At 47.7% G+C, this 25682-nt stretch overlaps 1 protein-coding gene across 2 annotated transcripts in view; it reads left to right on the top strand.

Annotated features, from left to right (window-relative positions):
- The first annotated feature begins 434 nt into the window (after positions 1-434).
- The window catches only part of MOCOS (molybdenum cofactor sulfurase), a 53547-nt gene continuing 28299 nt past the window's right edge, over positions 435-25682 (top strand). The window contains exons 1-9 of one of the 2 annotated variants that reach the window (XM_038543485.1): positions 435-595; positions 7273-7362; positions 10873-10939; positions 12433-12811; positions 12926-13074; positions 15199-15275; positions 17772-17971; positions 23185-23301; positions 24810-25268. In XM_038543485.1, coding sequence (XP_038399413.1) covers positions 454-595; positions 7273-7362; positions 10873-10939; positions 12433-12811; positions 12926-13074; positions 15199-15275; positions 17772-17971; positions 23185-23301; positions 24810-25268 — 1680 coding nt within the window. In that variant the 5' untranslated portion in view covers positions 435-453. Of the gene's footprint in view, positions 596-7272; positions 7363-10872; positions 10940-12432; positions 13075-15198; positions 15276-17771; positions 17972-23184; positions 23302-24809; positions 25269-25682 lie in introns of both variants that reach the window. The other variant, XM_038543484.1, reaches the window with a different exon arrangement.

Raw genomic sequence — 25682 nt, 5'->3', positions numbered from 1 at the left:
AGAGGCTACTAAACAACCCCCTGGAGCCCCAGTCCTTCTTCCTCTTCCACACTTTGCCTCAGACACACGGCAGGGGCGGGCAGCAAGGCGAAGTCTCCTTGCAAACGCCAAGGCGACAAGGGTCAGGATGCGGAGCAGCGGAGAGCCGCGCGCTGCCTCTGCCCCAGACTCGTCGTGCTCCGCGGGTCCTCGGGGGCCTCTCCGTGGGCTCCCCGGGGACGCTGTTCAGAGAGATCACAAAAACGGGCCCCGCCCCAGGAAAAGGGCCGCAGAAAGTGAAACTCCGTGCGTCAGCGCCCCTGGCTCGCTGGGCCGCCCGCAGAGGCGCCGCCCCCGGCCGCGGACCCGGTGCCCGCCGAGGGCCGGGAGGTGCGGCCCGGGACGGCGGGCGCGGAGGCGTCGCTGCGGCCGCGTCGGCATCTCCCCCGCCCGGCGGCCGGGACAGCGCGAGGCATGGCCGGGGGAGCTGCGCCGCCGGGGCCCGAGCTGCTGGCCTTCGCGCGGTTCCGGGAGTCGAGCGAGCGGCCGCTCCCCTACGGCTATGGGCCGCGCAGCCTGCGGGAGCTGCGCCAGCGCGAATTCGGCCGCCTGGCAGGTGAGGCTGGCGGGGCACCTGTGCGGGCGGACCCGGCAGGGAGGACCGGGCGGGCGCGCGGGTTCTGGAACTGGGGTGGAAGGAGCTTTGGCTCTAGGTGGGAGCGGCTCACCTTATTTGGGATACATTTGGACCGAAAGACCTGGAGAGACGTGTCCACGCATCCGCTTCGTGGACCCGGCTCCCCGAGGTCCCACCTGCAGCCCAGATTTCCTGCGATCTAGCTCCTTGGGCTTTTCCCGCGGTGCAGGACCAGCCTCGTCCCTACCTTACTCCTTACTCACCTGCTCCTACTCGCCCACCGCGGGCCGGCCTTAGGATTCGTTCCTTTGGCCCAGGCTTGCTCTAAAGGTCGGAGCTAGGGTTGCAAAATGCGGGGATGTCCTGCCGCCGCGGCTGTTGGGGCGCTCGCCCGCCCGCCCGCCCGCCCGCGAACAGGTGCAGCGCGCGGGTGGCCAGGGCGCGGGGCGGGGGGCGCGCCGTGGCGACCCAGAGGCTACAGCCTCTGGAGACTGAGCTCACACGCCTCTTTCATTTGCGAAGCCTCAGTTTTCTCCGGCGTGCAGCCGGAATACTGCCTCCGAGCTCTAGCTCGCCGGGCGCCTCCCATTCGCAAAACGGGCACTTTGAGCTTTCGGGGCAGGGCGAGCCTGTAAACTGGACACAAGGCCGGGATCACATCCCTTGGGTTTCCGCAGGACGGAACAGGCTGGTCGAATTTTAAGTCGAGCTTCATCCTTGCTGCAGGGCGAGAGGGCTCCCGCCCCTGTGGGGACTGTGTAGGGACTCGCTCTTTTAAGGGACCTCAAGTGAGGGGCGGCCTCGAGCCTCAGAACCGCGGCGGGCGGGGCCGGGAGGGCGCGCAGGTGAAGTGGGCTCGGTGGTGGCGGCCGGAGTTGACTCGTACTCATTCTGCCGCAGTGAGCAACTAACTGGTGACTGCTTCCTTGCTTGTGGCGCAACAGCCACCCTGGCGTGATATTTCATTAATCGGGTAGCTGATTTCAGCTCTTTTGAGTCACTTTCTCCAGTTTGGGAGAGTGACTGGTTTTTCCTCTTGGAGGGCTTTCAGGGCTGTGGCCTCCGCTCTGTGCGTCTCCTGTCTGTACCTCAGTAGGGACCTCGGGAGGGAGACCGCGGGCCTTCTGGCTCCTCTCTACCACCTGCCCATTCTTCCTAGTGGCACATCCACCTGGAGGAGACGGCACCTCACCCCAATGCTTCTGCCTGCTGTCCCTGAAAGTTTGTATTACGGAAATTTCCACCCTAGGAGTAGACTGGGACAATGAACACCCACAGAGGTGGAGGGAGGGAAGGAGGCTCCCCATTCTTTTGAAGAACGTTTAGAGGCTGTTTTGGTGCAGCCCATAATTATTTCTGCACCACACCTGCTTAATCTCCTAATCCCTCCAGCTCTGGTCCCTCACACCCATCACTGGCTGACCTCTCCCCTGAAGACTACCCTGGGGAAGTAGAAGTATGTTCTGGGCCCGTACTTGTTTACTTGTGTCCCTCAGAGAGCAGCACCTTTTCCCTTAAATGTAAAATTTAGATGTGATAGCCAGGATCCCAGGCTTCAGAGCCCCTTTAAAATCTACCATATTGGGACACCTGGGTGACTCAGTGGTTGAGTGTCTGCCTTTGGCTCAGGGCGTGATCCTGGGGTCCTGGGATTGAGTCCCACATCGGGATCCTGCAGGGAGCTTGCTTCTCTCTCTACCTGTGTCTCTTGCCTCTCTGTCTGTGTCTCTCATGAATAAATGAATAAAATCTTTTAAAAAAATCTGTTTTGTATTCTATCATCTATCTATCTATCTATCTATCTATCTATCTATCTACCTAGTGCAAGTTCCCAGCATTTCCTCTACATTAATAGTTCAAGTAGAGTTTTGTGAATTAAACCCACCCCTTCCATGGCTGGGAGTCTTGGAACATAAGCACGCACTTTTTTTTCTCTCACAGATCAGGGAAAAACAAACAAAACAAAATAACATAACCTTCATCTCCTCTTCTTTTCCCCTTCCTCCTTCTCCTCATAGTTTTTGTGCAGGCTGGAGAGTTTTTCGGTTACGTGGTAGCTCTAGATAATTACATGCTTAATCTTTAAATGCTGAAACATTTTGCCTAACCAATTGGTTGGGAATTCCCTTGTCTTGGTGAAAGGAGCATATTGAATTTTCAGATGTGGTACAAATGGTTCTTGAAGTCTCAGAGCACTGATGGATAGCCACTCACCTGTATAGAACTGAGAACTGAAGAGGCAAGGTCTAGAAGAGACCCTGGAATTTCCTTCTTGAAGACCCAATACCAGTGGGTTTTGGGGTCGTTTGCTTGCTTCTTCTAATAACAGTCAAATCTCAGTGGGTGTTACTATATGCCAAGCACTAAACTGGGCTCTGTTTACAGACTCTTTTAACCCGCATCCCATCTGCAGGTGAAGGAACAGGGATCCAGAGTGGCTAGTGGTAGAGCAAAATTCAGTCAGGTTGGCTGACTTGGATTCTGCACTGTTAACCACGGTGCTAGCTGGCTTCTCAGATCTCTAGCTAATCTAACAGGGCTGACTGGTTTTGCAAAATTAACTACTGGACCAAAGGCCAAAGTAGCCTTCTCCCAAAAGTCTTCCTGGCCCTGCAGAAGACTGTGGGCAAGACACGTGGTGCTCCTTGGGAACCCCTTAGGTTTCACATGTTCACCGGGGCTTCACAAAAGCATCTCCCTGATGTGTACCTAGACAGAAGCCTGTCTTTTGGTATGGTGCATTTGTATTTCTGAATCTTCAGTTAAAGAGAACGTTATTCTAAAACTAATTTTTTTGGGTTAGGTAGTATCTTTACACAGCATTCCAAAGGTGCCAAAGGACGGTAAAGGGCCAGGGAGCCCCCTCTCACTCCAGCCACAGCCATGGTGGCTGCCCCAGGGTCAGCTCCTGCCACTTGTGTCCTGTGTCTCTTTTTAGTTGTTGTCTATATTTATATGAGTGTGTACAGTTTTTTTATCACGTAATTGAGACATAACATCTGTTAACTGACACAGTTTACATTTATTTGTTTATGGTCTTTCTCTGTCACTATCATACCAGCTTTTTTTTTTAATTTTTATTTATTTATGATAGTCACAGAGAGAGAGAGAGAGAGGCAGAGACACAGGCAGAGGGAGAAGCAGGCTCCATGTACCGGGAGCCCGACGTGGGATTCGATCCCGGGTCTCCAGGATCGCGCCCTGGGCCAAAGGCAGGCGCCAAACCACTGCGCCACCCAGGGATCCCTCCAGCTTTTTTTATCTACTGTTGTGTCTCTACCACTTAGAATAGTGCCTGGCACACAGTAATTACTCAATAAACATTTCTTGAATGTAAAAATACAATAAACAAGGAAATAAAAGGAAACTTAATTGGCCTGATAAAGGCTATCTTCAAGAAATCCACCGCTAATATCATACTTACTGGCAAAAGACTGACAGCTTTGTTTCTAAGATCAGGAATAAGACAAGGATGTCTGGTCTCACCACTGCTATTCAACATCATACTAAGGGTTCTAACCAGGACAATTAGGCAAGAAAATGGAACAAAAGTCACCAGATTGGAAAACATTTCTTTTTTTTTTTTTAATTTTTATTTGTTTATGATAGTCACACAGAGAGAGCGAGAGAGGCAGAGACACAGGCAGAGGGAGAAACAGGCTCCATGCACCGGGAGCCCGATGTGGGATTCGATCCCGGGTCTCCAGGATCGCGCCCTGGGCCAAAGGCAGGCGCTAAACCGCTGCGCCACCCAGGGATCCCTGGAAAACATTTCTATTTGTGGATAACATAACCTTGTATATAAAAAAATCCTAAAGAATCCACATATAAAACTATTAGAACTAAAAAACAAGCTCAGCAAGGTTACAGGATAGAAGCTCAATATACAAATATCAACCTGATTTCTATACACTAGTAAGAAAAGCTATGAAAATTAAATAAAGGAAAGCATCATAAAGAATAAAATACATAGAAATAAATTTATCAAAAGAAGTAGAAAGCAAACACTGAAGACTACAACATGTCATTGAAAGAAAGAAATAAAGGAAGATTAAATTAATGGAAAGACATCCTATATTCATGAATTTGAAGACTAAGTATTGCTAACATGACAATACCCCCGAAACTGATCTGCAGATTGAATGTCATTCCAACCAAAATCCCAGGTACCTTTTTGCAGCAATTGACAAATTGATCCTAAAATTCATATAGAGATGGGAGGGACCCAACTAGCCAAAGCAACCTTGGGAGGGAACAAAGTTGAAGGCCTCACACTTCCCATAAAAGTAAAGTAAGTAAAATTTATATAAAGTTACAGTAATCAAGACAATGTGGTATGAGGACAGATGCATGAAACAATGGAGTAGAATTGTAAGTCTGAAATAAACCCACACATCTATGGTCAATTGCTTTTTAACAGAAGGCCAAGACTATTCAATAGAGGAAAGAATAGTCTCTTCAACAAATAGTGTGGGGGCAGCTGGTATCCACACACAAAAGAATGAAGGTAGACCCCTACCTCACACTGTATTTGAAAATTAACTGAAAAAAAAAATGAGGCACTTGGGTGGCTCAGTGGTTGAGCATCTGCCTTTGGCTCAGGGCATGATCCCAGGATCCTGGGATCAAGTCCTGCATGAGGCTCCCCAAAGGGAGCTTGCTTCTTCCTCTGCCTATGTCTCTGCCTTTCTCTCTGTGTCTCTCATGAATAAATAACTAAAATCTTTAAAAATTTTAACTAAAAATGGACTAAAGTCCGAAATACAAGAGCTAAAAATATAAAACTCTTAGAAGAAAGCATAAGCAATAATCATCAGGACCTTGAATTAGGAATGGTTTCTTATGTCACTAAAATTACAAGCAACAGTAACAACCGAAATAGAAAAATTGGACTTCATCAAAACTAAAAACTTTTATGCTTCAATGGATGCCACCAAAAAAGGACAACTGACCGAATGGGAGAAAACAGATGTCCCCATAAAAACTTGCACATAAATAGTCATTGCAGCATTACTTATAGCAGGCAAAAAATAGAAACCACCCACAGGTTTATCATTGGATGAATGGATAAACAAAATGTAGTGCGTCCATACAGTAGAATATTATTCAGTCATAAAAATGAATGACATGAAAATATGGATGCTAAGTGGAAGAAGGCAGACACAAAAGGTCACATAGTATATAATTTCATTTATGTGAAATGCCCAGAATCCACAAATCTGTAGACAGAAAGTAGATTAGTGATTGCCAGGGGCTGGGGCTGGGTAGATTGGGGAGTGATTGGCAGTGGGTATGGGCTCCCTTTTTGGGATGAATGAAATTGTTCAAAAATTAGATAATGGTGATGGTTGCACAACTTTATGGATCTGCTAAAAGCACCACTAAAAGGGTGAATGTTATGGTATGGGAATTATATCTCAATAAAGCTGTTACACAAGAAACAAAAAAAAATCCATTCTTCACAAAACAACAGAAAAAAACCCATTTAAGTGAATGAAAGGAGGAATGAATATTCACACTGTATGTTTCCAAAAGTGTTGTATTAGAGTTTACTCCATGTCAGTACTTAAAAAGTACTAGATGGAGGTACAAGAATTCTTTATTTTAAACACATGTTCATGGACATTTAAGTCATTTCCAGTTTCTGGCTACTGCAGACAATGCTGCACTAAGTGTCCTCATGTGCAGGCCATTTCACAAACCACGGGGATTTATAAGGTGAATTCTTAGAAGAGGGATTGCTGGGTCAAGGAGGGTTTGCATTTTCTTTTCTTTTTTAAAGATTTACTTATTTATTTGGGAGAGAGAGAGAGAAAATGGGGGAGGGGCAGTGGGAGAAGGAGATAGAATCTTAAGCAGATTCCCTGCTGAGTTTGGAGACCCATGCAGGACTTGATCCCACGACCCTGAGATCATGACCTGAGCTCAAAAAGAGTTGGACCCTTAACCAACTGTGCCACCCAGGTGCCCTGTGGATTTGCATTTGAAAGTGTAACCCATATTGACAAACTACTATCCATAAAGAAACTGTATCAGTGTAGCCTCCAACCAGCCATGTCCCAGCAGGCCTCTTTTCCAGCACCTTCACCCACACGGTGAGTTATCCAACCTTCTGGTCTCCACCATCTGATGGGAAAACCTCAGCATTTCCCTCTCATCTAAATTTGCCTATATCTCTGTTTATGAAAGAGGCTAGGAAGATCGTTTACAATCCTAGTATTTTCCAAAGCTCTCAGAACTGGTCCAGGGTCGAGGGATGGCGAATTCACTGTGGGAAAGCAGACTCAGAGCTCGACCAACCGCCGGGGAAGCAGCAAGGAAATCCTGGGTAGGAAGTGAGTCATCCGTGTGAAATTACTTTACCGTCATTAATGACAAATGTCTGTTGGGCTCCTCCTGTGTGTGGGATACTGTTCCTGGTTTTGCAAAAGAGCTGGTTAATCAGGCAGCCTTGCTCCGGGCACTAAAGTTGATTACACAGGAGAGTGCAATCTTCCATTGCTCATGCTTACTATTTGGATTAAGAAGCTCCTATCAAGAGGCTGGGAGAAATCAGTAGCCTGGTGGTCCCACTGCTCAAGCTCACCCAGACCAGATCCTGATAAGTAGAATACCTCTGAAAAACAACCACAGCTTTATTCTGTGTTTTCTTTCAGGAACTGTCTACCTTGACCATGCAGGAGCCACGTTGTTTCCCCAGAGTCAGCTCACAAGCTTCACTAATGATCTCATGGAAAATGTTTATGGTAAAGAACAACACACCAAAGCTGACTTTTGCATTGAATAGGAGCCAACTACATTCAGCTGATATATCTCTGCTTACCAAATGTTGGATTAATAGACCAGGACTGTGCTGAGCATGTAGCACGGAATAGGCCCCGTGGGGTGGGCGGGTGGTCAAGGAAGCCCAAAGGTCAGTCCCTATAATACATGCGCTGCCAGGATTAGGAAGAATTGGCTCAGGGACACAATTTACTTCCAGAAGAACGGGTCAATGTCAGAAGGGCACAGAAGTACAAAGGTGCTGTGTTTGACAGCAGTATGACCCTGGGGGACAGTGCAGTGCAGAGGGTAGGGTGGCAGGAAGGACATTCACTCCTTTTTTTTTTATTTATTTTATTTTTTTAAATTTATTTTTATTTTAATTTATTTTTTTTTAATTTATGATAGTCACAGAGAGAGAGAGAGGTGCAGAGACACAGGCAGAGGGAGAAGCAGGCTCCATGCACCGGGAGCCCGACGTGGGATTCGATCCCGGGTCTACCAGGATCGCGCCCTGGGCCAAAGGCAGGCGCCAAACCGCTGCGCCACCCAGGGATCCCCCCTTTTTTTTTTTTTAAAGATGTATTTATTTATTTGAGAGTCAGAGAGAGAGCAAGAACACAGGCAGGAGGGGCAGAGGGAGAGAGAGAGAAACTCAAGCATACGCTGCACTGAGTGAGGAGCCTTACATGGGGCTTGATCTCATGTCTCTGAGAGATCATACCTGAGTCGAAACCAAGAGTTGGATGCTTAATCGACTACACCATCCAGGCACCCTCATTCTTTCACTCCATAAGTGTTTGTTGGGCCACTTTGGTATTGGGGGCATGGTGCTAACATGAAGACAAAGGAAGCACTGCCTCTGCCTTCGTGGGCTGTGACCTAGTACACAGGACCTAATCCTGTGAGCTCCAATATAAATGTAAATGACCAGCTATATGAAGGGCTATGAACACAAGGCCCTGATACCGTGGTGGGGTGTGGCTTCAGAGCCACAGCATTGGCCATTTGAGTGTCAGAAAAAGCTGTTTTAGGAGTGGGGTGGATCCTGGAGGATGAGCAGGAATTCACATGGAGAAGAGAGGGAGAAGGGTATTCCAGGCAGAGGTAATAGCATGAACCAAGACCCATTAGTGGGTCCAGGAATTAGCTCCGGAGTGCAGAGAAGGGGAGGAGAGTGCAGGGGGCCTGAATGGAGAGGTAGGGGCATTGAGGGCGCTCTGAGGAGTTTGATGTTTCCTCTAGAAACCATATTCGGTTGCTCCAGACACTTTATCTCCACCGTCCCCCTCTGCTCTCCCAGCAAACTAGTGTACAGGTGCTGCTATCCAACAATAAGGTACAGGTTCTGTTCTCACTCCTGGGCCCCAGAGAGGATAGGGAGCTAACCGGAGGCCACTCAGTCAGGAAGTGCTGGGGCTGGGGGATCTGGATCTCCAGGCATTTGGGCTCCAGAGCGCAAGGCCTTGGTCCTCACCAGACTCCCTCAGTTCATGACAATCCTATCATGCCCCAATATGATCCTGGGCAGCCAGCAGATATTTAAATCTAGAGAAAAGTTTCTAGAGGAGATGCCAGTGAGGGTCCTTATCTTGACTTTAATCCATGATTTGCAAAGAGATCCGCAAATCTTCTCTAACTCTTTGCAAGAGTTATAACTGTGGGCACGGTGACAGAATCTAGACTGGAGGTGGTGCTGAGCTAAAAACTAGAGTGTTGAGAGGCTATTCGGGTAAGTACCGAGTCTCACAGGTTACTGGTGCTTATGGAAAAAGAATAGTGGTAGCTTCAGTGGCCAGAAATCCAGTGTGACCAGACGGCATGGTAGAAACATTAAATGAGAAAACAAATGAACAAACAAAAAAAGTCAAGACTGCGTTAGCGTGCACATGTAGTCCTGCTCCTGAGAAATGCTTGTGCCTGGCTCCTGCATGTCCAGCCCCTGGAGAGGTCTGTGTCCTCACCTGGGGGGCTGTGTTTTGAGGGAGGTAATGATACTTCGGGACCCACTCAGGGGAGATGGAAGGAGGGAAGATAAACTAGAAATTGACAAGTGAAATTAGTAGAGATGTTAGCTTTGAGCCTGGGCTAAGGGGAGATGTGTTGGCCGCCTTCACATATTTGGAGGAATTAGATGTGTTTCTGTGGGAACAAGGCCAGGAGCAGGAGTATGAACACAGGGCAAGAGAGGGGGATTTAGATGAAGTGGTGTTCATGGCTCTGTCTCATGGCTGGGGAAGGGGCAGCCTCCTGAGGATGTGTTCTTGCTTCCCTGGGATTACTGATCAGAACCACCTGTCAGGGAACTTGCAGAAAAGGTTCTAGCATTGGCCTGGCTGCCAATGAGCTGACTTCCATCTCCAGAATGTTCTTCCCAATCCCATCTTGTTCTACTAGTGGGGGGCAGGGGTTGGTTTGTTTGTTTAAAAAAGTATTTTAAAAATCAAGTTATGTTTTACATATTATACAATTCATCTATTTCACATGTACAATTTAGTGATTTTAGTAACTACCAAGTGATGCTACTATCACTATAAATCATTTAGGGGCAGCCCTGGTGGCTCAGTGGTTTAGCGCTACCTTCAGCCCAGGGCGTGATCCTGGAGACCCGGGATCGAGTCCCATGTCAGGCTCCCTGCCTGGAGCCTGCTTCTCCCTCTGCCTGTGTCTCTGCCTCTCTCTCTTTCTCTCTGCGTCTCTCATGAAAAATTAACAAAATATTAAAAAAACAAATCATTAAGGACATTTTCATTCCTCCATAAGATCTCTGATGCCTATTTATTTTTTTAAAGATTTTATTTATTTATTCATGAGAATACACAGAGAGGAGAGAGAGAGAGAGAGAGAGAGAGAGAGGCAGAGACACAGGCAGAGGGAGAAGCAGGATCCATGCAGGGAGCCCGAAGTGGAACTCGACTTGGGACTCCATCCTGGGTCTCCAGGATCACACCCTGGGCTGCAGGCGGGGCTAAACCGCTGAGCCACCGGGGCTGCCCCTCTGATGCCTATTTATAATTCATCCCTGTTACCCCCTCAGTCCCAGGCAACCACTAATCCATTACTTTCTGAATATCTTTCTATACAATTGCCTTTGCTGGACATTTCATATAAATGGAATCAAACAATCTGTGACCTCTTAGCATGTTTTTGAGGTTCATTCATGACATAGCCAGTAGATTGTTCCCTTTTTGTTGTGAATACTTTCCAGTTGTGTGGATATACAACATCTTGTCTCTCTGCTGATCAGTTGATGGACATTCATGTTGTTCCCAGAATTTGGCTTTACCAATAAACCTCCCTTTGAACATTTCTGTGCATGAATCTTTGTGTGGACATGTGTTTTCATTTCTCTTGAGTGTATCGGAGTGGCATGGCTGGGTCATATAGTAATTGTATGCTTAACTTTTTGAGAAACCAAAAGAGAGGGTTTTGGAGGAACACAAGAGGAGAAACATAAGTAGTGACTTGATGGCTTTGTCTCTGTAACCTGCCAGGTAATCCTCACAGCCAGAATATCAGCAGCAAGCTCACCCACGAAACCGTGGAACACGTGCGCTACAGGTGAGTGGCAGAGATGCCAGCCTGAGTGGGCACTCCCAGGTGGATGGATTTCTTCCCTACCACCCACTGCATCCCACAAAGGCTCTGAGTTGGTTTCAGGAAGATCGCATTTGGGTAAATGATCACATGAACAGTGACAAATATCAGGGGCAGGGGATGGGAAGGTGTGAGTGAGTAGGTACAGAGCAGGGCTGATCTGAAGCACAGGTGGGTGGCCCTGAGGTGTGCACAGCTGTTGTGTGCAGCTTCAGGCTGATGCCAGAGTGCCTGAGGGCCAGAATGACCAGGAGGGACCCAATTTCCTAAGTCTCATTTTCAGAGAGAAGAAAAACATTTTCTTTGGGCTTTCATGTTTCATTGGGCATCTTGTTTTATCCATCCCCCCTTTTCTCCATGTGTAATATTCCTTTTTAGTAATTTCCAAGTGGTGCCTGAAGTTGCTTGAATCAATATAACAAGTTATTTCCAATTTAAAAGGGAAGCTGGGCTGCCAATTTTAAAAGCACCATGAAACAAGTTGGTGACTTAAAACTTGCTGCAATAGAGCTGAACCAAGGAGAGTGGTCCAAGGAGAGAGTATTTTCTAGGGTTGAGGTTGTTGTGGATTTTTATCTTTTTTAAAAAAGATTTATTTATTCATTTATTTGAGAGAGAGAAGGAGATAGAGAGCACATGAGCACAGGGGGAGACAGGGGCGGGAAAGGAGAAAGAGAATCCCAAGCAGACTCCCCATTGAGCATGGAGTTTGACTCAGGGCTTGATCTCACAACCCTAAGATCATGACCTAAGCTGAAATCAAGAGTTGGATGCTCCGGGTGCCTGGGTGGCTCAGTCAGTTAAGCATCTGCCTTCAGCCCAGGTTGTGATCCCAGGGTCCTGGGATGGAGCCAAGCCTGTATTGGTCTCCCTGCTTAGTGGGGAGCCTGCTTCTCCCTCTGCTGCACCCCACCTCCTACTCATGCTTGTGTACTCTCTCTCTGAAATAAATAAATAAAATCTTTAAAAAAGGAAAAAAAAAAAAGGAATCAAATGCTCAATAGACAGCTACCCAGGTGCCCCATGGATTTTTTTTTAAAAGATTTTATTTGTTCATGAGGAAGAGACAGAGACAGAGACAGAGACAGAGACATAGTCAGAGGGAGGAGCAGGCTCCATGCTGGGAGCCCAACGTGGGACTCCTGGAGCTCCCAGATCACTCCCTGGGCCAAAGGCAGGCATTAAACCGCTGAGCCACCCAGGCATCCTGCCCCAGGATTTTTATCTTATCCATTGAGGGTGGGGACATGGGAGGCAGAGCTGCTCTTGCCAGCTTGAACCGGTTTGTCATCTCTTCCTGCTGCTTGCTCTGCCCCTACCCTAACTTTGTAATTGTGGCAAAGCTGATCTGGGTTTTTCCCTAAATATAAAGGGAGAGCGAGAGGTCAAATACAGCTACCCCTGAACATTTGACACTATTGAGACCATGGATTGGCATGATGCTATGCTTCTTCCAGGATTCTGGCGCACTTCCACACCTCCTCAGAGGACTACAGTGTGATTTTCACAGCAGGGAGCACGGCTGCTCTTAAACTGGTGGCGGAGGCCTTCCCGTGGGTGTCCCCAGGCCCGGAGTGCAGCGGGAGCCGGTTCTGTTACCTCACTGACAGCCATACCTCCGTGGTGGGCATGAGGAAGGTCACCACGGCCATGAACGTCACTTCCATCCCAGTCAGGCCAGAGGACATGCGGTTGGCAGAGAGACGGGCCGCTGCCGCCAGTGACCCTGACTGCCAGCTTCCGCATCTCTTCTGTTACCCCGCGCAGAGTAACTTTTCCGGGACCAGGTACCCCCTGTCCTGGATAGGAGAGGTCAAGGCTGGGCGGATGTGCCCTGTGAGTGTGCCTGGCAAGTGGTTCGTGCTGCTCGATGCAGCCTCCTATGTGAGCACCTCACCTTTGGACCTGTCGGTCCACCAGGCCGACTTTGTCCCCCTCTCCTTCTATAAGCTCTTTGGATTCCCCACTGGCCTGGGTGCCCTGCTGGTGAATAATCGTGTGGCTCCTCTGCTGAGGAAAACCTACTTTGGAGGGGGCACAGCTGCTGCGTACCTGGCAGGAGAAGACTTCTACATCCCAAGAAGCTCGGTGGCTGAAAGGTAACCTCTCTGTGGGAGTGGCTGACTGGAGTTCAGCAAGGCAGGGGTTCTGGCCCGCGTCACCTATAGGGTTGTGCAAGGGACCCAACTGGGCCACTGGGGTTGGAGGGCTGGAGTGGAGTGGATGGAGGCCGGCTGGAGTGTGCCCCAGGTGGCTTAGTGAACTGGACCCCCCACTTGGGGCTTCTCCATAGCTATGAGGGTACAAGGGCTGCAAGCAGGAGAGGTGAAAGACTCTCAGGAGAGGAAGGAAGATAGGCCACCAGGCCTTTTCCCAGAGCACAGGCAAGAGGTACAACGGTTTACTCAAGCAGTCATTTTAAAAGATGGCATTGTTTGGAACAAGTTTGCGTGCATATTGATGGCACAACTGGTTATTATATTTTAAAAGATTTATTTATTTATTCATGAGAGACACACAGAGAGAGAGACAGAGACAGACAGAGACACAGGCAGAGGGAGAAGCAGGCTCCACGCAGGGAGCCCGATGCAGGACTCGATCCCGGGTCTCCAGGGTCACGCCCTGGGAGGAAGGCGGCGCTGAACCGCTGAGCCACTGAGCCACCCGGGGCTGCCCAAATAAAATCTTTTTTTTTTTTTTTTAAAGATTTTATTTATTTATTTCTGAGAATACGCAGAGAGGAGAGAGAGAAGCAGAGACACAGGCAGAGGAAGAAGCAGGCGCCATGCAAGGAGCCTGACATGGGACTCGATCCCAGGTCTCCAGGATCAGGCCCTGGGCCAAAGGCAGGCGCTAAACTGCTGGAGCCACCCGGGCTGCCCCCAAATAAAATCTTTAAACAAACAGAAATGAAAACAACCCAGTTGATTCATTAATTGTTGGTTCACATAATTGATTCACGGCTATCATTAACACATCGGTTTTATAAAGAAATCAACATTGCAGTAACAGTATTCTGAGCAGACCTCATCTCTAGAATCTTAAAATACAAAGCAGAGCATTTCCCCTGAAAGCTTCAACTTGCTTCCGTCACCCACAGGTGGGCTCGCAGAGGCTGCCGTCCCCATCCTCAGGCCAGTGCTCGCTGACACCTCCTGCCTCCGGGCCCCCCCCCCCGGACTCTGCCTGTCAGGCTCTGGGTCCGCATCCCGCCCCTGCTCTCTGCCCTGAGCCCTGCAGCCACGCGTCAGCCTCCCCACCTCCCCACCGCCGGCGTCCTCCGACTTGCCGCCCACCACCGTCCCGCGCCCCCGCTGGCTCCCCGCTCATGCGCACTCGCGCCCAGCCGCACCGACGCAGCACTGACGCACTGACGCACTGACGCAGCACTGACGCGCCGACGACGCGCTGACGTCCCTGCCGTTCAGGGCGCGTGCCCGCTTCCGCCCGCTTCCGCCCGCTCGGGGTGTTCCCTGCGGCCTCTGCCTGGGACGCCCTTTCCCTCTGTGAACTCTGCTGTTTCAAAAATGATCCTTCTGCATCCTCAGTGCACTGTCACCCGCTGGCGTGTTGCTTACCTGTCGCGTGTCGTCCCTTGTTTCTGTGCCTCAGGACAAGGGAAGCGCCAGAAGGGCACCGAGGACGGTGCCTGGCGCGCAGTGTGTGGGCAGTAGAGATTTGATGAATATTTTGGCTAGATGAGAAATCACAGAATGCGACGATCGTGAACACCCTGATAATCCAGGAGGGGCATGTGTGCTGTATCGGGAGCCTCCTAATGTTCCCCGAAGCCTGTGGTTCCGCAGGTTGGCATCCTAGACTTCCGAGCGCGTTGATCACACCCAACCGACGCCTTGCCAGCGGGGTTCCCTTGGGGTCAAGGGCAGCGTTTTAAGAGCCCGTGGCGCTTGGGGTCTTGTCAAAGTCTTCACGGGGGCAGGATAGCACTTCTCGAGGCGGTGACTGTCTTTTAGGGTCCTTTGTCACCATGGCCATCCGATCCCAAGGAAGCACCCCCAGTGAGCGAGTCAGGGCCAGAACCGGCCCCATCCGTCTCTGTGTGTAAATCCGTCTATCCTGACTGGGAGAGCAGTGGTTTATAAGACAGCAGAGGTATTCATCGATTATAGCCAAGACTAGAGTCAAAACCTTGTTGCATGCCACAAAATGCACATGGAGATGTTGGCCACAGCTTGACCTTGTTCCCCTCAACCCTGTTACAGGTTTGAAGATGGCACCATCTCCTTCCTTGACGTGATAGCACTAAAACATGGATTCGATGCCCTAGAGCGCCTCACAGGTCAGTGGACCCTTTTATCTATGTGGAATTTGCTCCTGTCACCTGCGTCCTTGAGGGAGCCTTGGAATGGGTGCGGTTTAGATAAGGTAGGTAAGGACGTACGGTCTGTGTGAGCGGCTGGCACTTGGGAGCTGTACCCTGAATGCAGTTGAAGCTTATCCTGAAGAACTTCAGAATGACTTCTGAGGCAAGAGCAAGAGGCTGAGGTGCTGTGTGTGTGTGTGTGTGTGTGTGTGTCAGTTAAAAGAACATTTTCACAAGTAGGAGATTATTCCAAACCAGGAGATTAGTAGCTTCACAGGAGCAGAGGAGCCATCCTTGGTCCCCAAACTAGGACTGGTTACAGATCCTGAGACCTTATTCAGCTGCTACCTTTCTGGGTCCTCCCTCCTGTCACACTGGGGAGCTATATGATGAGCCCACTTTGCTCATGAGGAGCTAATATTTAGAGAGGTTAAATGCCTTCCCTGGGACCTAATAATTGAGATGGCTGAGATGTCCACCTAGACCATAATAATGCCTAACCCTGAGCCCCAACCACTGTCTCTGTTGTTGGCATTTGCAGTGATGCAGGTTTTCTTTCCTGGCAAATGTTTGGGGTGTGTGGGCAGGTGGAGGACCCTCACAGTAGGCTGACACACAGAGAGTTGCCACTTCCCATCATGTGGAGCTTGACACAAAGATACATGACTGGAAGAACGTGTGTCTCATGCACCAGGCATCCACCATCCTGTTGTGCTCCTGGGCACTCCTCTAGAGGCTGAGGTTCTAGAACTGGGTGGTACTGCTTGGACCATCCATATGGAAATGGAGTTGTGGTGAACCAGGGATATGGCTTAATGATTAGGTAGTCCTTCCTTTCTCTCTCTCTTGCCACCGTAACGGGACTCTTCAGGTTCTTGGCCTGAGCTGGGGGCAGACAGGATTCACAGGAGTGGAGGGGAGTCCTGATGGTAATGCAGAGAGTGTACACCATCCAAGACAAAGAAAAGACAATAAAGACAAGTATTGAGATATGAGCACTTTTCCAAGGGAAGATATTAATAGACACCCAAACTGCAAGCTGCAGGTCTGATGGGGGCAGGGACACCTCTGAACTGAAAACAGACTGACCATATCAGTTCCACAATAAAGCAAACCCTGGTTATTCCTACTTTATCGCTTCTTTGGGAAAAAATGTGCTGAACTATCTGTAACACAAAATGCACCATTTTGGCCAACTTAAGTAAGTGTACGTTTCAGGGGCATTAAGTGTGCTTACATTGGTATGCCACCATCCACCACCGACTGGCTCCAGGACTTCTGCATCATCCCAAACTAAAACTCTACCCATTCAACAGGCTGCCCCCTTCCCCTTGCCCCAGCCCCAAGTAATCTCAAGTCTCCTTTCTGCTTGTATGAATTTGCGTATTCTAGGCACTTAGATAAGAGGAATAATACATTATCTGCTCTTTTGTCTGGCTTATTTCACATGTTTTCAAGGTTCATCCATGTTGTAACATGTATCCCTAATCGATTTGGATAATGTTTTTTTTTTTTTTTTTTTTTTTAATTTTTATTTATTTTATGATAGTCACAGAGAGAGAGAGAGAGAGGCAGAGACACAGGCAGAGGGAGAAGCAGGCTCCATGCACCGGGAGCCTGACGTGGGATTCGATCCCGGGTCTCCAGGATCGCGCCCTGGGCCAAAGGCAGGCGCTAAACCGCTGCGCCACCCAGGGATCCCGATTTGGATAATGTTAAAATGCTTTAGACATTAAAAAAAAAAACCCAGCAAAACCACCCGATACTATTTATTTATTTATTTATTTATTTATTTATCTATTTATTTATCTTATCCCCTGATACATTTATTTATTTATTTTTAAAAAGATTTATTTATTTATGATAGACATAGAGAGAGAGAGGCAGAGACACAGGAGGAGGGAGAAGGAGGCTCCCTACCGGGAGCCCGATGTGGGACTCGATCCCAGGACTCCAGGATCATGCCCGGGCCAAAGGCAGGCGCTAAACTGCTGAGCCATCCAGGGATCCCCTCCCCCGATACTTTTAAAGATAAAACTGTGACCTGGCTGGCTCAGTCAGTGGAGCATGTGACTCTGGATCTCAGGGTTGTGAGTTTGAGCCCCACATTGGGTATAGAGATGACTTAAAAATAAAATTAAAAAAAAATTTAAAATAATAATAAAAATAAAATTGTGTATCTGTGCCATCTGTAACCCAAAGGTCTAAATTAAAAAAAAAAAAAAAAAGAAAGAAAAAAGAAGGATGACAAGAATTCCTATGGAAGATTCCACAGAACAGCAACAGGAAGGTGTTTAGTTCTCCACACCTATGCATAACCATATGGACAGTATCACACAGTATCTACCAGTATTTAGAATCATTGATCTGAGCTCCAGCTTTGCTGGTTAAAATGATCTTTTCTTAAAAATGAGTGAGTGAATTGCACGTGAAGTTCATGTTTCTCTCTGACATTTCGCAATCGCTTTTGAGGTGGAATGGAGAATATAAAGCAGCACACCTTTACCTTGGCGCAGTACACCTACACTGCCCTGTCTGCTCTCCGGTACCCTGATGGAGCCCCTGTGGTGCGGATTTACAGTGACTCTGAATTCAGCAGCCCGGAGGAGCAGGGTCCCATCATCAATTTTAATGTGCTCGACCACAGTGGGAACATCATTGGTTACTCCCAGGTGGGTCTCCTCATCACCTCCAGTACTCGTTCACAAGAGACACTCTTCTCTGGCACTCTGCTGCCTTCTGAAGCCCTGAACTGTACTGCTGTGCGGGTCCTTGGGGGCTTGCAGCCGCTGTGCAAAGGGCAGCCTGGGCATGGTTGGAGACGCCCCAGCGCTTCCTTACAGGCTCCCTACTCTCCTTTCCATGCAGTTCTAACAGGTGTGGATGTTTAGTTTTTTCAGCCAGAAATTGTCAATTTCAAGTGCAAGGAGGGAGGGGCGGAGTCTTTGATCGCAGTGGAAGGGGGCAGCTGACAGTTGCCAACAAGGGAAGACATCCTAACAAGGGAAGACATCCTAAAAGAGTGTAGACAGAAAAGCAGTGTATTCTGTCTACAGAATAGTCATCCCATGTCTATTTAGCATGGTGGCCCCGGTGATACATCAGATCGGATCCTGGCATCACACAAAACGTGGTCCTTTGACCACCATGTATTTGCATGTGGCTTGGAATTCAGAACTCCTTTATAACAAGTAGAAATGATGTCCTTAGTATCACAAAAGTCCTTATTTCTGTCATAGTTCATGCATACTATGAGATCAAAGGATTTAGTAGTTTGATTATAAAACAGTTTGTGCAGATGTACTCTGTACTCTGCAGTGCAGTATTAGGAAATACTTGGCTCCTTGCCATAACTGAGTAAGCTGGTCACTGCTCAGTCCATTAAAATGTCCAGAGTCATATCAAGCACTCAGACACAGTGGTAGACGGTCATCAGAGAGGGTGTCACAGACTGGCAGGGATGGGCAGCCTAAGGCCCTTCCCAGAGTGTGAGTTCCTGGAGCAGCTCTGTGAGGAGCAGGTTCAAAGGTCAGATAAGTTTTCCTTTGAAAGCCACAATCCCCATTAACCTTTGTTAAATGCAGAATTTCTCAAACAAAATCCATTTCTCAAGGAATCATAACCCCCTCTCTTCTCAATAGCCATAAACTAGCTGAGGAACAAAGCTGAGAAATATTCTTCTGGGGATATGTCAATCCTTACTGGTATCCGGGAGTAGACACTCTAACTATAGGTTCTCTCTTGGGTAGGTTTACTGTGCAGACTCTCCTTTAGTAATGCACTGGCAGCCCAATGTCACTAAGAAGTATGCAATTTTTTAAAAAAGATTTTATTTGAGAACACACTAGAGTGAGAGAGAGAGCACGCAGGAGAGTACAAGCAGGGAGCAGGGGCAGAGGGAGAGGGAGAAGCAGACTCCCCACTGAGCAGGGAGCCCGATGATGTGGGACTCAATCTCAGGACCTTGGGATCATGACCCAAGCTGAAGGCAGATGTTCAACTAGCTGAGCCACCTGGGGTGCCTCAGAAGTGTGTGATTTTAAATGCTTTCCAGGTGATGGAAAATGCATCAGGAGTATGCTTTCTTAAACACACTGTTCTAGATGATTGGTAAAGTAAGTTTCATTCGTGGACCTAAATAAGTTTGTATTTCCTGTGAGGTATGGAGGAGGACAGACAGGTGACCATGAAGTATGCTGTGTCAGGCAGAGCAGGGAGAGAATGCCTCATTTGGCCAGAGAAGCTTGGAAGAGAGGAGCAGTCTGGTGGGGAGTAATGGAGAGAGCTACCTGTCTAGGTGTCCTGCTGACTTCACCAGGACTCATTCCTGGAGGCTGGACCCTGGACGAGTTTCTTCCTCTGTGTGTTTATAGAGGAAGCTTGTTACATGAGTGGATCCGTGGCCGAGGCGTGGCCAGCTTTGCTGGCTTGGTAAAGCCCAGCTTGGTTTCCCTGGGCCACTTCTCTGTGTAGGAATTCCATAGGGATTTCGGTGGCCTTCAGAAAGAACGGATGATTTCATGGCTGAGTATAGCTCTTTTCAGGAGATTTCAAAAGAACTTCTGAAGCTTTTCAAAGAATTTAGCTTTCCGTAAGAAGCTTTGGGGTTCTCATTTTTTATAGCCAGGCCTCCTAATTCCATTCTCCCCTCTGCAGAAGTCACTCTACTTAGTGGTTAAGAATGCAGGTTCAGATTCTGACTGCCTTTTGTTGGCGCTGTGAGCTTGGGCAAGTTAGTATAAACTCTCCAAGTCTCCATGAAATGGGGAGAACAAGGAACCCTGCTCATAGTGTTGCTCTGAGGATTAAATGAGATATCATATAGAATGCCTGAGCACGGGGCCCACGGGGAAGCAAGTGCTCAATAAACAGTGAGCATGCAAGCTCCTGGGTGGGGAGGCTCCCATGTTGTTCTGTGCTCAGGCTACTTTCTCGCCCTCTCTGGATACAGTGCTCATCCTGCCACCAAAACCAAATCCTTCACCTGGCCAGGCACAGGCAGGGATTCCACAAGGCTCAAGGTAAAAGGGGACTACTTCATGATGGGAAATTGGAGGAGGGTTAATTGTGGCCCAAACAGCCTGTTGTACCCAGATCCTCCTCTAGGTGGGGGCCCCTCTCTCTTCTTGAATCTTGGTGGATTTACGACTTGCCCACAACCAGGAGAATGCTACAGAAGGGAAGGCTGTGTGGTAGAAAGCATTATTCCTTGGGGCATCCACTTTTTGGGCCCCATGTTACCATGTAAGAAGTTCTACCCTGAGGCTGCCATGCTCTGAGGAAGCCAAGCCATGTCAGGAGGCCAAGCACAGGCCCTATTGTGACAGTCCTGTTTTGAGCCCTCCTGGCTGGGAGGCCAGACACACACATGCATAAGTAAGTCTCCAGATGATTCCAAATCCCAGACACCACGTCACTCCCAGCCTTGGAGTCTTCCCAGCTGAGACTTGGGAAATCATGGAAAAGAGTCAAGCATCTCCTCTGTGCTCTTTCCGGATTCCTGACCTTCTGTAGCTCCGAGCACAATAAAGTGGTTATTATTTTATTCCACCAAGTTTGGTGGCTTGTTTCATGGCATTGGTAACTGGAACAGTGAATGTGGGGTGGGCACAGGGGACTTCTCATTCCAGTTGGCAGGAGTTGGGGTGGGGCAGTGAGGGAACTTCCTAACAGCTGCCCTTTGAATGGAGGCCACCTGGAGATGGAGTTGGCCAGACCCAGCGGTCCTGCCAGGTCTCAACTCAGAGAGTCAGGGAATGCCTGGATTTCATTAGTTGTCTTGCACGTCACTGAGCTATATTTGCCCAGGATAAAGGAACAGAGATGTTTTCCTGAGGCCCCTCAGTTCAATCCAGGGAAGGACTTCTCACTCTGACAGTCTAGGGGAGACAGCTGAAGTGAAGACAGCCATGGTTTCAGCAGTGTGGGAGTCACCACTGCTGTGCGCAGCATGGCCGGGAATATTTGCTGGCTGTGTAGTGAGCTGCAGAGTGCTGTACTGCCCCTGGCTGCCTCTGGCCATCCTACAATGTGAATTCCCAGGGAGAAAAGTTTCAAAGATTTGCCCAGCTGGGCAAAATGTGTTTGTTTTCCTGAATGCAGTTAGGTGACTTTCCTGGGTTTAGCAGGAGTCACCAGGGCTTAGAGGACCCTCAGTGGGCTCCTAGATACTTGGAAGAATGCAGCCCTTGACTCACAGCGGGAAGGGCTGGGCAAATATCCCCCATGCTAGCCCTACTTTTGAGCACTGGGTGAATGCAGTTCGCCTCCCAGAGCCTTTGGGAGACAGGAAAGAGCCTTGGCACTTCTGGAAGGAACAGAAGTTCTGTGATTCAACCCAAAGTAAGGGACATTATAGAAAGCAAATTGATAATACACAGTGTCAACACAGTAATGTTTGTAACCCAGGCTGTGAACCTAGACAGGGAGGCTCTGAGTGGTGGCTCAGCTGGGGACTGCCCTGTGATCAACCCTGTGGCAGAAGATGCCAAGGACCTGTCCCCCATCCCAGCCACTCAGATTTTATTCTTGTGAACCCCCTTGGCAGATGTGGGCTCTTTAAAAAAATAATTTATTATTTAAAAAAATTGAGATAAAATTGACATATGTTGTATAAGTTTTAGGTATACAACATAATTATTTGATATATGTATATAATGCAGGGTAATTACTGCAGTAAGTCTACCTAACATTCATCAACATACATAGTTACAGATTTTTTTCTTGTGATGACAGTTTTCAAGATTTATTCTCTTAAAGAGATTTATTCTCTTTCAAATACATATAACGAAGAATCATCAACTATAGTTGCCATGTTGTACATGACATTACTAAGACTTATTTATATTGTAACCAGGAGTTTGTACCTTTTGACCACCTTTACCCTTTTTGTCCACCCCCTACGTCTGGCAGCCACCAATCTGTTCTCTGTATCTATGAGTTTGAGGTTTTTTTTTTTTTTTTTGGTTCCACATATAAATGATATCATATAGTTATCTTTCTATGTCTAACTTATTTCATTTAGTATCATGTCCTCAAGGTCCATCCATGATGTCACAGATGATAGGATTTCCTTATTTTTTTATGATTTAAAAATATTCCAGTGTGTGTGTGTGTGTGTATATTCCAGTTTTCTTTATCCATTCATCCTTTGATGGATACTAAAGTTGTTTCATTGGCTATTATAAATAATGCTGCAATGAACATGAGGAGGCAAGTATCATTTCAAGATAATATTTTCATTTTCTTCAGATAAATACTCAGAAGTAGGGTTGCTGGGCCCTGTGGTACTTCTATTTTTAATTTTTGAGGAACCTTCATACTGTTTTCCGTAGTGGCTACAGCAATTTACATTCCCACCAACAGTGAACAAGGGTTCTCTCTCTCCACGTTATTTCCAACACTTGTTATTGCTTGTTATCTTAATCATAACTGTTATAATAGATGTGAGTGATATCTCATTGTTGCTTTGATTTGCATTTCCCTGATGATGAGTGATGTTGAACATCTTTTCATGTATCTCTTGGCCATTTGTATGTCTTCTTTGGAAAAATGTCTATTCAAATCTTCTGTGCCATTTTTAATAGTATTGTTTGTTGAAATGTGAGCTCTGCAAACTTGGAGTTTGGACTGAATTGGATATTTTCTGTTTTCTCAGGCATACATTATGAGCCAACTGCATAAACTTTAATTCTCAGTGACATTTTATAAAATGTGTTTAGTAAACCCATGATAGATCATGGTACTTCAAAGCAAAATTCCAAGCTCAATTTCATTTTATTGTTAGGGAAGAGAGGTCCACATTTTGATCTGAAACTCTCTCCCAGGCAGTCAGAGTAAAACTGGACATCTGTAACACTGGTTTCATGTCACATTGAACCCACAGGTGGATAAAATGGCCAGTCTTTACAACATCCACGTGCGAACTGGCTGCTTCTGTAACACTGGGGCCTGCCAGAGGCACCTGGGGATAAGCGATGAGATGGTCAAGAAGCATCTTCAGGTTGGTAATGCTGGTCATGTCCAATGGTGGCCTCTCCAACCACCCTGGAGGCTGGTCTCATGTCTGGGGTCAGAGCTGGTTCTGTGGGCTGGGCTCATTTCTCCGAGCCCACTCTGTGGAAGTGCAAAGGAAAAGGGGTCCACAAAAAGAGAAAACATAGTACCTCTCTGGCAGTCATTTTTTACTTTGAGGGGAAAAATGTAAAGGCAGAAGATGGGTCTTAATATGGGGCAAGCGTATGTGAGAATGTGCTTGTACATACAGAGGGCTCTTAGCTAGTCCAGTCCTATCCTAGAGTTAGCTCATCTCTGGGTAAGGAGAGAAACTCTTCCAGGGGCTGTTCTGACTCTCTCAGAATCCTCTCCCTCCCTACCTTTGCCCTAGGCTGAGGTTTTTCACTTCAGGGTACAGCTAGTGTTTTAAGCCATTTCATAAGAATAGTTCGGGTGGCAAAGAGCACTTACTTATTTTGGAATCGTTTCTAACTTGAGTTTCTTTTGGTTGTCACTAACTATTGTATACACTAGATCCCAACCAACCATGGACTGGACTATTTAAAGAGAGAGGAGGATGCCCCGGTACAGAAACAGATGCAGTTCTAGATAGAATATTTGATGCTGTGGAGTGTTGGGACCTCAGCTCTTTGAGTGACTGACCTGGGTTCAGCACCGGGGCAGGCAGGTGGCCTGAGCAGGGACTGATACCCAGCATCCCCACTTGGAGAGGAGGCTCAGGGACTTCCTGCCTTTCTCTCCCCGCCCTCCAGCAGGAGCACCCGGCCTGTCTTTGGCTTTTGTAGTGGCCTTGGCTGCTCATTCACAGAGAGGGCATCTCTATTTTGCCTTCTTGTCAAAGGCAGCTCTCTCAGGGATGTGACCCTCCCTTTGGTTCTTTTTTTTTAAATTAAATTTTAAAGATTTTATTTATATATTTGGCAGAGAATGAGAGAGAAAGAGAGAGAGAGAGAGCACAAGCAGGTGGAGCAGCAGGCAGAGGGAGAGGGAGAAGCAAGATCCCCACTGAGCAGGGAGCCTTCATGGGGCTCCATCCCAGGACCCTGAGATCATGACCCAAGCTGAAGGCAGACAACCAACTGAGCCACCCAGGTGCCTTTGGTTCTGAGAGGCTCAAGGGAGTGGCTAGCAGATGTTTCTACTGCCTCAGCTGTGGGTAGAACAAGAAGCTGACCCATCACATTTCTGAAACTTTGGTCTGTCTTGATGTGTCTGTGAGTTGACATGGTGTGCAGCTCTGGGTAAATGCTTTCCATGCGGTCTTTCTTTTAAACTTTTGAAAGATCCATTGACATTGGTATTGACCCCGATTTGCACCTGGGCAAAGTGAGATTCACAAGGGAGTCCTTGTGCTTAGGAGATCGTGGCTCAGGCACACAGCATGTATTACTGGTGCAGTTTCTTGTCCTGGGTTAAGTTTTTTCTACAAAATGATTTCCAATTTATCCATAAGGAATGCATCACTCTCACTGACTTATTGCCCTTTTATTCTAGGCTGGTCATGTCTGTGGAGATGACGTGGACCTCATAGATGGGCAGCCTACAGGATCTGTGAGGATTTCCTTTGGATATATGTCTACAGTTGAGGATGCCCAGGCCTTTCTCAGGTTCATCATAGCAATGCAACTGCACCAGTCTGATGGCCAGCCTCTTCCTCAGACCATGCCTGCAGAGGCTGGAGCCCCATCAGAGAGCGAGGCTCAGGATGCCATTCCGGCCATCATGGATGGATGTAGTTCTTCACCTCAGGAAGATGCTCCCATAGCCTCTGGGGTTTGCAGTGATTTGCCTAGCACTGTGGGTGCAGCGGATTTGCACTCACCTCTGCCTATGACCACCGGAACCCAGCACACCCCTTTAGAGAGAGCAGCTGGAGTCCTGGATGGGGGCCTTGGGCCATATGTCATCACCAACCTTTACCTCTACCCGATTAAATCCTGTGCTGCATTTGAGGTAAGGATTTTCACTGCAGCACAGAGATTGCTTTTTTTTGTTGTTTACTTTATGACTTTTTTTGATAAAGAAAAAAGTACAGAAAGTAAAGCAAAGTGTGCAGAAAATCAAGATCATATTAAGAGTATTGTGATATGTGAAGAGTCATTCTCATTCTTCCTCTCTTGGTTTGGGCTGACTTTTGAACATGGCTCTGCTTAGAGGTACACTGGAGATGATCCTGTTTCTGAATGGGGAACACCTAGTTACTCTATAATAATGGACATAATTTTTACCGAATGTGTGCTGATTCCCTGCTGAAGCATCTTACATGCTTTTTTTCTATCTTTAAAACAACTATATGAGGTACAAGGTAATAAAATCCCCATTTTATAGATATTGAGGTTAAGTACTTTGCCCAGTAATCAATGATAA

Source organism: Canis lupus, chromosome 7, assembly GCF_011100685.1.
Source record: "Canis lupus familiaris isolate Mischka breed German Shepherd chromosome 7, alternate assembly UU_Cfam_GSD_1.0, whole genome shotgun sequence".
NCBI lineage: Eukaryota > Metazoa > Chordata > Mammalia > Carnivora > Canidae > Canis > Canis lupus.
This window is presented reverse-complemented; position numbering and strand designations above follow the sequence as displayed.